Genomic DNA, 14471 nt, shown 5'->3' on the forward strand with positions numbered 1-14471 from the left:
GCGAGTATGGAATACGTTAAAGAAATTAAGATGAAATCTATCATTAAAGAAAATGAATCTTAAAATAGATTTAAAGGTTTAATTATAATAACTGACATAGTGCTGCTGTAATAACATGATATTCATATCATAATATAGTATTAGATTAGCTTAATTATAAGAGAAGAAATAAAATTACAAAGGATGCATCTAATAATTATGATTAAAATGATCACATTTTCTTAAATTGAAATACACTCATCAACATTAATGAAGCATAGTGCATTTAGATTTGCTTAATTGAAAAGGTATCTTTATACGCTCATCATAAAAAAAGTGACCAACTCAGAACCAAGAAAGAAAACGCATCGAAAAAAAGAACGCAACGGCACCTCACGCCGTAACCGTTTGCCAGCTCATTCTTCCGTTCCTTTCCCCAAGCCACGTCAGCAATGACGCTTATTCTAACGGCATCTGTTTGTCCCCGCGGAACACGTAACGACGTTCCGCCAATGGCGTTACGAACTCCGTAAGGCCCACTTTCGGCCCAACCCCAAGTCACAACAAGGTCTTCTTCCTCTTCTTCTGCTACAGCTTCTATCTCTCTTCTTCATCGTCATCGCGCACTTTCTCTCTCCAATATTCTCTCTTTTTATCTCTCCCACTCTCTTTTTTTCTCTCTCAGAATTTTCTTCTCTTTCCGATTCCTCTTATTAATTCCATTTTTCTCGTTCTTCTTCTCTTCCCTGAAAACACCTCCTCGTAGTATTGATGTCGGTATGTGTTGTTTTCTCTCTATTTTTGTTGTTTTTGCAATGATTTGTGTTTTCTCAATTGATTTGATTTTCTCTCTGATCATTGTATTGAGCTGTTGTATGCGATTCCTCAGTAGTCGTTGATTCGTGTTTTCCATATTGTTTTTTTGTTAATTTTACCCCTTTTCCGCTATATTTTTTTGTTTGTTCTCTCCTTTTTTGTTTTACATTTCCGGATTTTGATGCTGTGATCCTTCTTCGATTATTTGAGTTTTGGTTTCGTGTCTTTGAATTATTCGGATTAGCATGCTTTTAGTCTTCCGTGGAGTTTGTGTGCCTTTCTGATTCGATCCTTGTAGGTTGTGTGCTAGAGTTGAATAGTCTTGGGATGTTGCTGCTGAGTGGTGGTTAAGTAAATATTTTAGATATTTTAGTTTTGCCTTTAATTTTGTTTTTGAATATGTGGTTTAACTGTTATATTCTTTCTATTTCTATATTTGGATCACCGAGTGCTTTGGTTGATTTCTTTTCTACTAACTTCTCAATCGTGAAGGCTGTTATTGCTTATCAGTATCGGAATTCGTAGATCGGAGGTGTTGTGATTTATAGTTGATTTCCTTTTTCTTTTGAGTGGGTTAAGTTACTGTATTTTCAGTTGTTTTGTTCTGGCACAACATGGCCTTTTCTGAATTACTATCTCACGGTTTGTTGTATTTTTTCCTCCTGTATTTTTTCATGAATTACGACATGTGCACTTCTGTTCTTGTTGTTTAAACAACTTGGCCAGAGGACTTTTTTTTTTTTTTTTTCTTTTAGCGAATAATAGAATTTAATCAGAAAGGGAGATAGGGAAGTTTATCACTTGAAAATAAGTAATCCGAGTAAAGGAAACGAGAGTGCTAAAAAAACTAACCATAGAAAAGTGAAAAGGAGCTAGGGAAAACTACAAATAACTAACAAATTGTCAATTTCATAGAGCCCTACCCTGGTTGATGTTCACAGAAGGTATAGATTATAGAATTTGTTCCAGTTTCCTAACTAGCAGGACAAATCCAATATTCTCCATGGATGCCGAGTTTGCAAACTACAGATATTAAATCAGTGGGCAGCGAAGGAATGAATGACTGTTAGTATACGGAAAAACCAGAAAGTAGAGGGAACATTATGTGGTTTGTGGACGAGCTGCAAATCATATGTAATTAGTTTTACCAAGAAAGCTGTTCAAATTAAAAATGAGGACTTGACCTAGTGGGAGTGGTGTATCATGGATAAGCAAAAAAGTATTGTAATTAGAACCAATCTATCTGGAGATTGAATAAGAATTCGGAAGAACAATTTTTGTGAATAGACCTCAGAATTATCCACATGGCATCATGTCTAGCATTTAGTTAAATTTCTCTGTTTTTATGTGTTGTGTTTGATCTCCGTTCTTCTATTCTTAATAAACACCCATATAATCTATACTAGTATTCACATCAAACATTTACAGTAGGCAGAAAACCTATTATATTATCAGCTTTCTGTCTAGAGTTTATAATTATCATGTCCAAAAGAATCTTAAGGAATTAATTCAATGCATTTTAGTCTTTATTTTGCATTGGCTAATCTAATTATCACACAGGAAAAGGGTCGGCCACTACCAAAATTTGGCGAATGGGATGTCAATGATCCAGCCTCGGCTGAGGGGTTCACAGTGATATTTAATAAGGCAAGGGATGAAAAAAAGACAGGTGGCAATCCTGAGTCACCAGCAAAGACTGCCGCTGATCCTCACAGCAAACCTGCAGTAGATCCTGGGAAAACTCAGACTGTAAGATGTTGTTTAGTAAACTTCTCTCACTAACCTGACACACAAATAACTTTTTTTATTCATAATCTAACCATGGCATGTTTTTGCCCATCTACAAGAGTAAGTTTAACCTTGCAAAAAAATGTTGATTGTGATGTGTGCTCACCATGTGCCATATATATATATGCTTGTTGTGTTTTTTGCATGAATTGAGAAACTGTTGGACGGCAAAGTAACTCCATATATATGTTGACAAGATGTGCATGTGCTAGACTAATCTGGCCTACTTAATCCCAGATGTATTGAAACCATGATTTTTAGTTTGAGTTATAACCTTGGCTGGGTTTTCTTATCAGTTTCTAGTATTTCACTCTTGCTTAAAATATATTTGGTCTTGTATCAAACTCTGATTAAGATGAAATTAAAAAGATTAGATTGGCCAAATCCAAAACAAAAGAGGAAAAGATGTGCGTATATTTTATTTGGACTAATAATTTGTCTATGGTTGGCCAGCCAGCACTGATTATTTGTGAACCTTTGAAATGAAGTATGTTTGAGCAGATTGCTCAGAAATTGATCTGCATTAGATTGTGGTAGGTTTAGATAGTGATACTGAGATGTTATTAAGATGTGGAGCAGTCAAATTTTAATCCAGTCAGTTTATATATTTGTGGTTTTCTCCTGATGAATGATTTTACGTGGTTTCAGAAAAAATGGTTTTGCTGCATGCAACCTTCTGCCGAATGACAGATAGCAATGGTTGCTCTTTTGAAAAGCCTGAACAGAAACAATGTTTATGTGTAACTAGCTTCACAGTATTTTCTCAAAGATAAGGGCTGTAGAGCCATGAGCGAATTCTACGGAATTTATATTATGTGCTGTAAAAGTGAGCTGCAATGGGGTAAAGGGAAGGAGACAAACTATTATTTGTGTGTGTATCAGTGTTGTGGTTTATTATTAGGAGCCGGGGTTGCTTCCTGTTTTGCCTTGTCTTGCGCTATGAGCTAGAGCGTTGCTTGTCACATTGTATTGCTTGTATTATCAAACAAATCCTATTTTATGAACTCATTTTATTCCCCTTTGATTCCGTTCCTCCGATCGATCAAGTTTTATATCTTGCTATTTATTACAACAATCTGGTATGTGAGTGCAGCCTATATATAAAAGGCCAACAAAGTTGATTCTAAACAGTAGTAGTAAGCTTTCGTTCAAAGAGGCGACGAAGAAGATAAACTTGGAGGGCGCTGGCCCCCATTAGTGCTGCCGATTCAAGTAGCGCCTTGTGAAGCGTTCTCGAGCTCATTGCACTGCCTACTGCAATTGCAAGTCAACAAATAAATTCAAATCTTAGATATGTTATCTGCATCCACGCTAATCAGGTCTATAGACATGAATCCAAAAAATTAAACCAATAGAACCTCAACATGATACGAGATGTACCTATTGCCTGGCGTTCTGTCTGAGCCTCAAGCCAATGCTGTTCATACTGAATGTTGAAAAGAGCTTGTTCTAACTTTAGTATCTCTTCAAACAGAGGAGTTAAATGCTCTGCAAAGATCAACATGTGAACACTCACCAATCAAGGAGGGTCCACAGTTGCAAAAATGTATGAAATTGATTAATTAGTTCATGTATGTCTCACCATCTTTTGCATGATGATCAGAAAATTCAACGTGGTTACTGTGGACATCAAAATCAATTGTTTCATGATAGGGAGACCTGTTGTTGAAGCAGAAGCGATAGGGTCCGGTGCTTCGAGCCACAAATTCAAATATTTCACTTGTCATGTCAAGAAAATCTCGAATTGGTTCACCACCAGGTCCCCTCACCTGAATATCCAACAAAAACTATTGTGTCAACACTTCATTTCTCAACAACTATAATGCAAACAGACAGGACATGTAATAATTTCTGGTAATTCACAATTTTGTTCTCACATGTAATACTTATTAAGAAAACATTTTCACTGAAATATCTTTGCCAGTGCTTACCTCAAGGTCTACACCATCATCAGTATATTGCCAAGATGCATCAATCTTGATGACAACAAATGAAGCATGAACTCTATCCCCTTCGTACTGAACATTATGAGAGAAACAGTCACGTCTGTCAATCACAAATCTGATCCCAAGCACTGCATTCATGCTGCAAAAGATTACCATTGCAGTCGCAAAATTTGATAGCCCTACCTTCATCTCTATCACCACCTTCATTCACACATATTCAACAAGACTCAAGTGAGTAAGCTTAAAACTTTCTTTGCACTTGCACCATTGCCATCATAATTTTTTCATCCATTAGTTTTTGAAAAGCCACATTGTTTGATATGATGAACTGGTCCTTTGATTTCCATGATTTTCACATTCATCATAGCAACTTCTAAAACGTACAACAATGGATATCTCTCGAAAATGAATTCCAAATTAAGAATTTAACCATTCAATCAACGGATCTCATAACAATCAATCAACATGATTAGAAACATACATGCAAGGATCAAATTTGAAGAATGTTACCTTCTTTTATCAATATTTTGCTCCCAAACGAATTTGAAAATTGTAGGATTGTACGAGGAAAAGTTATAGAGGAACGCAAATGGGTTTTTGTTTTGTGGAGCAGTTTTGAAAGTTCGAAGTCTAAGTTTTTAACGATTATGTGAATCATGTTCGAATTTAGACGACACGTGTTGGACTATAATGTAGGAGGAGATAGGAATAGGAGATTGTAAAGTATTGATATAACATAATAAGAAACAATGAATCTATACCTATATATTTATATCTATATATAAGAGATATTTTTTTTGTCTATATCTATATATAACAACAATGATATTTTGACACAATTATTTGACACATGTGGCTTTTTTAAATATAATTTTCAATAATTTTTTTAAGTTACTGACTTAGACATTTGTTGTCCACGCTGGAATCCCAAATTGAACCAAATCCCAAATTTTTGATTGCGCAAATGAGGTGTGAATTGAACCCAGGAGAGCAAAAAACCTAGGTCGCGCCATTGTCTCTCTTCTATCAAACGTGCTCCCTTCAATCGTCATTCTCATTCTTTCAATACCATTCTATATTTCAAAATCTGAAATAGAGATTTATATTAAAACGTCTCTAGATTAAATATAAATATCCTAAATTAAAAAGCAAATTTGAAAATTTGAAGTTTATTGGGAGCTTGTTGAAACTATGGAAGTTGAAGAAGAAGCTGCTTTTGTTTGATTGTAGTAGTTCATATGCTATGTTATTGTTTGAATAAGAAATTTTTTCAATGATCATCTTCTACTAATTTCTCTTATTTTAATTTGCAAAAAAAATATTTAAAATTAATATATATTGAGCAAATTCCACTTATCACCATTTTAAGTTTCATGAATCTGCATAATTATTTTTCTTCAAGGTTTACATTAATATCCCTCATTAATAAAATTAAACGGTGTACCATTATTCAAACAGTTAAAAAGTTAGTGTAATATGTAATGATTTTGGTATATAGTGTTTTTTAAACCATTAGGTTAAATACAGGGGAGAAAATTGTGTATTTTGTAATACTGAATGACAAATACAAATAAAAAGGTCAAATTGTTCATCACTTGAATAAAAAGGCACAACACTACTGGTGAATTGTCATGATTAGGGTACACATTTTCTAAATTATTTCAGTAAAAAGTAGAACTTTGTAAAAATCAAGAACATGAAAACTAAAACTGAAAATATGAAACATCTTAACTAAGGGAAATAAAGAAGGCACATGCACCTAGAGCCAATGCTGTGGATTTTGCTGCAACGGAATTTGGTAATCTTCCCTCATCTTTTCTTAGGAAGAGTCCTTGGTACACAGGTAGATTGATGAGAACCAAAACCCCACTTAGAAGAACTTGCAATCCCATTGCATCAAAAATTCTGAGACCCTCTTCATTGATGAACACTTGCTTGAAGAACATGCCAAGAAGGCAAAACAAATTGAGCAATGCAAGTGTTGCTAGCAGAGTGAGCATTGGGGATGAGTTTCCAAACTCCATGATTTCTTTCTCATATCGTTGGGAAACTTCTTCTTCTGCTACCTTTGCAGATACTACAAAGCTTGATTCTTGAAAGCCAAAACACTTCAAGATCGTATCAACAAAAGCAAAGAGGTAAGAGCTTGTTCTCTTGTACAGCCATATCCGTAGCTCATTCCACCAACCCTTTATCGTGCCTCCTGACCACAAAAACTCCATCAAGCAATAAGAGGAATCGCCAAGAATCACATATGCAAAAGGTATGAACCATGGACTTGACATCTGATCAATGCAACAAGGTAAAATTGTGATGCCATGTCAAAAACTAAAAACACAAACATTCACATGATTTTATCTATTATCTTAAAAGAGAGATTCAGTCCTATGAATAAGGTCTCTCACATCACATTCATACCTGTGGAAACAAGGGAATGCCTTTGAGGAGATAGAGTGAAGGGATGATGCAATAATATAGAGTTGGCCAACTTAAAAACACCCATAGGTTATAGTAACAATATGCCATTTGGAGGCCTGGACTGATGAATCCATAAGCATACCATGCAGGACTGTGCTTGGAAAGCAAAATTTGAAAGCATCCTTCAGACCATCTCTTATGCTGAACTAGTGCTTGTGGCAAGGTGTTTGGAGCTACACCTAAGAATGCTCTCTTTTGAGGATTATAGAACACTGATTTCCATCCTCTGCATTTAATAGACAATCCTGTCATAACATCCTCTAATGAACAACCATATAGCACTCCCATCTGCAATCAAATATTCATATATCTTCAATAGATTAGCCATTGTTACACTATTATAGATAACTTCTTTGTTATCGTGAAAAAAACTATATATCTAAATTATGTAATCATGCATGGAAGATTAAAATTAAAAACTGGTTACATGACCACTTAAAAAAGTGACGTTTATTTTCTTAAAAGTTGACTTTAAACCTATTTCAATCTTACAAAATTAACTTGTAAGATGAGATTTCATCCACTTTTATATATATATATATATATATATATATATATATATATATATATATATATATATATATATATATATATATATTCTAAATTCAACTTGTAAGATGAGGTTTCATACACTTATATATTCTAAATTCAACTTATCTCTAGTTAATGTACAATCTCCAAAATACTCCACCGAGATATATGCATCTCGAGTGTGAGACTAGACATTACTAGATGTCCAACAAACAAAAAATTTCAGTAGGATAGACTTTAAACCTGACTTAATCAACAAAATTGATTTGTAAAGTGAGGTTTACACCTACTTATATACTCTAAATTCATCTTATTTCTAGTTCATATTGTATTTCCAAACACATTTATTTATTAATTTTAAATATGATACAATCACTATCACAATAACAAAGAGCTTGATATAGGGACAAGGAGAAAGAATGTGACCTCTTTTCCCCATAAAGTGTTTTTCTCAAAGGTACAACTAGCAAGAGCCTTTGATTGTTCTTCCCGTTCATCCAAGCCTGCTTCTTTCATATCACCAATATTCTTGTTTTCATTCCAATCTTTCTTATATCGGTCACTGAGCTTTTTCCCACACAGTATCTCTCTTCTGTGAAAGCAGCCAGTTCCAATATACAAAGGCCCGCCAAGTGAATCCAAACCATGGAAATCCACCTTCAATGTTCAAAATTCAAACCATCACAAACTTTCATTTAGGTAATCTACATAGCAGAGTGCCCTTTTGACAAAGAAAACAATGCAAATTAATCATGATTCATGAACAACTTTGGTTTGATAAGCAAAAATCATCAACTAATTTACCTCATAAACTACTCGTAGAGCACCACCATATAGATCATTCTTCGTTATATTCTCAAAACACTGTGGAGTCTGCACATAAGCAATCTCATGACCCTTATCTTCGTCCATTAAGAAGCAGAGAGCATCCCTTAGAGATTGAGAATTGTTTGAGTACATGTCACAATCTACATTAAGGATAATTTCCCCGTTGCTAATCATTGATGACACTCTTATCTGCATTTAGGACCAAGAACACACAATACAACCAATGATTAGTTTCACAGCATCTTTCATAACCCTTACCATAAATGTAATGCATGAAAGGTATATACAACACCAATGAATTCATGGCTCCAGCTTTGAAGTTATGTGCAACTTGAGGTCTCTTCTCACGAGCCAAATATACCAATAGGGGCATAACATTCCCATCTACATCTTTGGCAATCGAGTCCTTTTCATGTAGTAATATCTATAAAGAAAGTAATGCATATTATACTTGGCATAAGTATAGCAGTACACAGAAAACATTAATATTCAAACATTACTTTTAATATTATAATATTAAGTTAAGTGAAGTATCATGTTAGCCTCTATAAATAAAAATTAAATATTAGTTAATGAGACCAATGAGGATCATTAAATATTGTTAAAATTATACATTGGTTATCAGAAGAGGTAGTTTAATAAACCAAAAATGCATAGGAGAAAGTGTCCTACTTGAAGAATTGTGTCATGGTCTCTTCGAGAAGAATATGAATCCCACAATGAAAACCCTTTATGTTTTGAGTGTACTTCTTCTGGTACTCTACCCATCTTTGCAGCATTTTCTATTCGACTTTCCATATCTTGGTACAATTTCTGCACTTTAATTCCATATATTAATGATTTGTTTTATGGTAATTTTTTGCATATGTCAAACAGTTTGTAATCATTAATCAAATCAAAAAAGTGGATAAGGTTTATGAAAAGTTCTTGCCATTCTTTTATAAGATAAAAATGATATTTTTTTCAAACTTTTTGTATATCTTATTAAATTTACTAAAGTTGACCTAGATGAGGTAAAAACACTTGATTTAAGACTATCTTTACTGAAAAAAAGTTATAAAAGAGCAAATAAAATAGCAGAAAAGAAGTGACCTTGATGGTGAGCAACTCATTGGCATGAGCATTTGGGTGAGTGGATGAGTGAATAGTTTTGAAATAAGCAGCTGGTGAGGTGGGGTCCACCTTGAAATTCCTGCAGAATGGAAGCCATTGTTTTGCAAAGATAGAAGCTTCTAAGAGAGCATAGAAGGTAACATCTGATGCAGCATCATCTGAAAGATACACACTGAGTTTCTCTGTTTGATAATCATAAGCCATAACTGATAGCACTGTGTTAATAACCATCACTGGTGGCTCAATTCCTGGATCTGCTGTGCACACAAAGATGTCCACTTTTGGTAACACCTTCTCATATCTGTTTCAATAACATACAATTTATTTCTCTGTTTTATACTTCTCTATGGACTTTCACTGTACTAAGAAGAAAGCTTAAAAGGAAAAAGAAGAAGAAATATTATATATACTTGTTTTATCGGTTTAGTTTCCTATGAAGCCGATAAGTTTAAAAGATTTGGTTTTAATTTTATTTTCATCAATCATATACACATATTAAGTATATAAATTTCTCGTTTCAAAATTAAAAATTCATATATATGTATTTTTAATTTTAGTATTTGATTATAAATTGGCGAGTCCATAAACAAAAAAGTATAATGATTTTGATGGCACACCACTATAAAGAAAAATCAAATGAAAAAGGTGTTTGTGTTTTTTGGTTTAAGAACACACAGCGTTTATTGTGCTTATGTCTTGATGAAGGGTATCCCCACATGACAAAATGCTCTAAATGGGTACCTAATTCACCTTTTCTTCCATAGACAAAATCTATCAATCCTATAACATTTCATAAACTTTACACCTCACACTGCCTATGGCAAAGCCTGACTAAAATATAAATAAATCATCTTGTACTTCAAAAATGAACTAATATTAAAAAAGTTGAACAAATTTAAAGAGATGGAAGAAGTTTAGATTTTTGGAAATTTTACATGGTTCTTTTTAGAGTTTCCAGCACAAGGGATGAAGTTAGCTTACCTCAATGTCACAAGTTTATAAGATGAAGTGGAACCTCAAACAGAAGAATTTAGAAGAAAGAAATGAGACTATTTTTTAGTAACTGAAGTAAGTTGTCATACTAATGATGTTATTCATGATCAATTAATCACAGGTTTGTTATGGCTTTGGATGTTACTGAACTTGAATTGATGATAATGGGTAAAATTTGGATCTGTTTTGACAGTAAACCAGTGAGTGCATGGTGTACCTTTGAGATAGCCTTCGTCTGAAAGGTTCCCTGAAGAGAGGATTCCATCTGAAGGGGTGTCTGAGAAGCCAATAAAGACCAAACCATAGTTCAGCAAAAAACAAGCCAATCCAACCCCATTTCCCAGCTTCACTTTCTCTGGGTATGTGACTCACTCTGAAAACCCAGATGAAGCAAATTCCCACAAACAATGACAAAGAAAAGAGCTTGTAAAAGATTCTTCCTTTGGCCCTCTTTGTCTCAAACAATGGAGAATACTCCATCTCTGCCATATCTTCTGTTACTTTCTTAACTCTTCCACTATTTATGCAATACACAACACATTGTTATGATGAAGACCATGGTAGTAGAGTTCGAAGTTCGTACGATTCTTTTGTGGTTGATATTGATATTCAGATATTCGTCAAATCAAAAACAATTGTACTCACTTCACTTACCTCAAAATGTCTATTCCTAGCAAATGAGAGACCAGAATTCTAGGAAAGTTTTTTACCTCAACTTCTTCAAAGTTTGGATCTTTATTGATAAGTGACAAGACAACCATGTTTGCTCCAAGAAAGATAACAAAAAATTGCTGAAGTCCGTTTTTAAAAGTATTTTTCCTTTATTTCTCCGATAGTAAAACCCTCTCTTCTCTATTTTTCATTAATGCTAAGAAAGGCTGAAAGCTTAACATTTTATATGTTTTATGTTTTTTACCTTTTTATGTTTTTAATGTAACACAGAGAAGGGCTACCTACAATGAGATATTTGAGATTTTTAAATTTTAAGAATTTCATATATAAATTAGATTTCACTATGTCTTTAATTCTTATAGTTTTAGATAAATGTAATTTTTTATTCAAATTGAAATAAGCAAACATTGAAATACACTGATTAGTCTTTAATTAAGTTGTTGTCATTAATTAATGAAAATGGCTGTGAGGTTGAAAAGTAAATACACTTGTAATACATACAAATTTTAATTAGAAAAGAAAGTTTAAATTCATTCTTTATTCTATTTAAAGAAGTTATTCGTAAACTTTAGTTTACCTGAATCATTTTGAAGTATAGTGGTAATCTAAATAACGTTGTACTGAGAGGCAATTTATAGAATAAGATACAGTAATTAAATCATTGGTCAGGTAATAAAATTGATTAAATTATTTTGTCAAAATTATTTCTTAGTAATTTTTTATTAAAAATCTTGCAGTGATGCCTTTATGATGGTGTGTTTGAATGATTCAATTAATCTAAACCAAATCTGAACTTTGAAATGTGACGATCCAATTCAAATCCTACCATTCATTATTTAAACTGTTAGAGTGCAGACTTCTGAGTTCAAAATATGTGCACATCATTTCAAAGCCAAAGTGAAACACGAGCACACTAATTGCTAACCACCAACTTTTGTTATAAGTTTAATTAAATATTGCCAAAAAGTCTTCTAGTTAAATAAATTCACATTGAAAAATTTCTTTGAGACATTGTCGGTGAAATTTTTTAAAATATTATTTTCTTACTAATAAGATATGCAAGGTTGATATTATTATAAGATCTTGTTAACATGTAATATATATTAAATTTTGTGAAAGTTTATAATTAATTATAATAATAAATAAAATCTGACTTTTAAGTTTTTTATCTTTAAAGAACAAAAATGCTTTTAAATATTGTATAATCACGTTTAATATTTTATTTGGTATTTACTCATAAAAATTAAAAAAACAATTAAATAATTATATTTAATATTAAAAATTAAAATATAAGTAAAGTATTAATTTGAGACTTTATTAAATCTCTTTATTCTAACTTGATAACTTTTTATAACATTTTTGTTAACTCAAAAAACCATGTATTAAAAAATAAACAATATTTCAATACTCAAATTATTAATTATAAATACATAAATTTATTAATATAAAAAAATTTAATTACCTAAACTTGTATAAAGATCTTAAAATTTTAAAATTTTAAAATTGCTTATTTTATATCTTAAAAATTTTAAAAATAATTATGTCTTTGTAAAATTTGTTATATATGTTTATATTATTTTAATTAACTGACTTAATTATTTTTCAACTTTTAATATAAAAATAATAAAATTAATACACATTAATTATTTTTTAACTCGTATTCAAACACAGGTTAGTATTCTCCTAGTTATAAACTTTGTTTTTTTTGGGAAAATTGATTGTATGATTAATGGTTAGGTGAGAATCAATGGTAACCTTTATTTTATACAGATTTATATCTCTTTTATTAATCAGAGAGAAATCTTTTATGATATATAAGCTAATGCACTTAAAATATCGTGAGAAAGCTCTTGATCTCCTTTCTTCTATAGTTATTTTCACAACAAAAACTCTTATATATATATATATATATATATATATATATATATATATATATATATATATATATATATATATATATATATATATATATATATGGTTAAAATACCTTTTTATCCCAATTTTCGTCAAATTTTTTCAAATAAGTCCTAATTTTTGTTTTGTGTTCAAATAGGTCCCAATTTTCGTCAATTTTGTTCAATTGAGTCCTTTTTTGCTAACACAGTTTAAATCATTAATGACCATAAATAGTGACTGTCACATGTCATTTCGTGGTTTTTTTGAATTTTTTTAAATGTACACATGTCAACCTAGGAGCGTGCCACGTGTCACTTCGTGGTTTTTTTGAATTTTTTATTTTATTTTATTTGAACTTTTTTGAATTTTTTTTAAATGTCCACGTATCACCCAGTAGCGTGTCACGTGTCAAAGTCAATATTCTATATTCAATTTGGTCCCTATATTTGTTATTTTTGTTCAATTAGGTCCCAATTTTTGTTAACATTAACTAATTTGGTCCCTATCGAAGATGTGACCAAATTTAATTTTTATATCAAAGTTATAATGATGTGAATTTTAATATATTATATAAAAATATTCAATAAAAAATGTGAATTTTAATATAAAAATTAAATTTGGTTTTAATTTGGAGAGGAACCAAATTGGTTAATGTTAACAAAAATTGGGACCTAGTTGAACAAAAATAACAAATATAGGGACCAAATTAAATTTAGAACTTTGACTTTGACATGTGTCACGCTACTAGGTTGACACGTGGACATTTAAAAAAAAAATTTTTAAAATTTAAAAGAAAATTCAAAAAACTACGAAGTGACACGTGGCACACTCCTGGATTGACACATGTACATTTAAAAAAAATTAAAAAAATTAAAAAAAATTAAAATTAAAATTAAAAAATTAAAAAAAATACGAAATGACACGTGGCAGTCACTATTCATGGCCGTTAATGATTTAAACGGTGTTAGCAAAAAATGACTCAATTGAACAAAATTGACGAAAATTGGGATCTATTTGAACACAACTAAAATTAGGACTTATTTGAAAAAACTTGACGAAAATTGAGACCAAAAAGGTATTTTAACCTATATATATATATATATATATATATATATATATATATATATATATATATATTCAAGTTCTTCTCATTTTACAAAATGATATCAAGAACTCGTTGATTTTAGGAGTCTTTAGTGAAAAAGTTTTATACAAACAAGAAAAAAAATACCCATAAAAAAGATGACATCAAATAACAATTCTTTACCTCCACTCCTTTTTTTTAAGAGAGAACTATGATTTGTGGGTTCTAAAAAATAGAATTTACACTACTAAAAAAATTCATATTTCCTGTTAATTTTTTTTTTTTGAAAACTTTTTCGTAGTAAATACTTACTAATTTTCTTGTAAAAAAAAATTGCAAGAAATTAC

The 14471-nt window shown here is 31.4% G+C and overlaps 3 protein-coding genes across 5 annotated transcripts; 1 reads left to right on the top strand and 2 right to left on the bottom strand.

The window, feature by feature from the left end:
* The first annotated feature begins 506 nt into the window (after positions 1–506).
* NOI (RPM1-interacting protein 4 (RIN4) family protein) lies at positions 507–3607 on the top strand. Of its 2 annotated transcripts, none has more exons than XM_085675320.1 (3): positions 507–756; positions 2356–2544; positions 3037–3116. In XM_085675320.1, exons 1-3 carry the CDS (start codon positions 751–753, stop codon positions 3067–3069), a joined length of 228 nt encoding a protein of 75 aa, XP_085531446.1. In that variant the 5' UTR covers positions 507–750; the 3' UTR covers positions 3070–3116. The 2 variants fall into 2 exon arrangements, with proteins under 2 accessions (XP_085531446.1, XP_027932415.1); XM_028076614.2 differs by lacking the exon at positions 3037–3116 and adding an exon at positions 3232–3607 and having other exon boundaries at positions 508–756.
* Positions 3608–3698: 91 nt separating this feature from the next.
* Positions 3699–5300, bottom strand: LOC114188091 (transmembrane emp24 domain-containing protein p24beta2-like). 2 transcript variants are annotated; one of them, XM_028076613.2, is made up of 5 exons: positions 5040–5300; positions 4515–4730; positions 4166–4352; positions 3964–4071; positions 3699–3837 (listed from the first exon to the last, which is right to left on the bottom strand). In XM_028076613.2, the coding sequence occupies exons 2-5, from the start codon at positions 4716–4718 to the stop codon at positions 3707–3709; spliced, it is 630 nt and encodes a 209-aa protein (XP_027932414.1). In that variant the 5' UTR covers positions 4719–4730; positions 5040–5300; the 3' UTR covers positions 3699–3706. The 2 variants fall into 2 exon arrangements, with proteins under 2 accessions (XP_027932414.1, XP_027932413.1); XM_028076612.2 differs by lacking the exon at positions 5040–5300 and having other exon boundaries at positions 4515–4736.
* Positions 5301–6087: 787 nt separating this feature from the next.
* On the bottom strand, positions 6088–11234 carry LOC114188089 (cellulose synthase-like protein E1). Its single transcript, XM_085675318.1, has 8 exons — positions 10690–11234; positions 9459–9780; positions 9039–9179; positions 8659–8790; positions 8343–8555; positions 7965–8195; positions 6948–7295; positions 6088–6814 (listed from the first exon to the last, which is right to left on the bottom strand). The coding sequence occupies exons 1-8, from the start codon at positions 10959–10961 to the stop codon at positions 6257–6259; spliced, it is 2217 nt and encodes a 738-aa protein (XP_085531444.1). The 5' UTR covers positions 10962–11234; the 3' UTR covers positions 6088–6256.
* Between the last annotated feature and the right edge of the window lie 3237 nt (positions 11235–14471).

The sequence above is a fragment of the Vigna unguiculata genome, chromosome 6 (genome assembly GCF_037176805.1).
Source record: "Vigna unguiculata cultivar grain cowpea cultivar isolate G323 ecotype 2 chromosome 6, ASM3717680v1, whole genome shotgun sequence".
Classification (NCBI taxonomy): Eukaryota; Viridiplantae; Streptophyta; class Magnoliopsida; order Fabales; family Fabaceae; genus Vigna; species Vigna unguiculata.

Bases quoted from the DNA above. Each gene is read 5' to 3' on its own strand.
- NOI (XM_028076614.2), top strand. The intron at 2,545-3,231 runs GTAAGATGTTGT...ACGTGGTTTCAG, and splicing joins ATCCTGGGAAAACTCAGACT to AAAAAATGGTTTTGCTGCAT.
- LOC114188091 (XM_028076612.2), bottom strand. From the start codon at position 4,736: ATGAAGGTGGTGATAGAGATGAAGGTAGGGCTATCAAATTTTGCGACT. The intron at 4,072-4,165 runs GTGAGACATACA...TGATCTTTGCAG, and splicing joins TGATCATCATGCAAAAGATG to AGCATTTAACTCCTCTGTTT. The intron at 3,838-3,963 runs GTACATCTCGTA...TTGCAATTGCAG, and splicing joins GACAGAACGCCAGGCAATAG to TAGGCAGTGCAATGAGCTCG.
- LOC114188089 (XM_085675318.1), bottom strand. From the start codon at position 10,961: ATGGCAGAGATGGAGTATTCTCCATTGTTTGAGACAAAGAGGGCCAAA. The intron at 7,296-7,964 runs GTCACATTCTTT...ATTTGATTGCAG, and splicing joins ACACTTTATGGGGAAAAGAG to ATGGGAGTGCTATATGGTTG. The intron at 6,815-6,947 runs GTATGAATGTGA...TGCATTGATCAG, and splicing joins GCATTCCCTTGTTTCCACAG to ATGTCAAGTCCATGGTTCAT.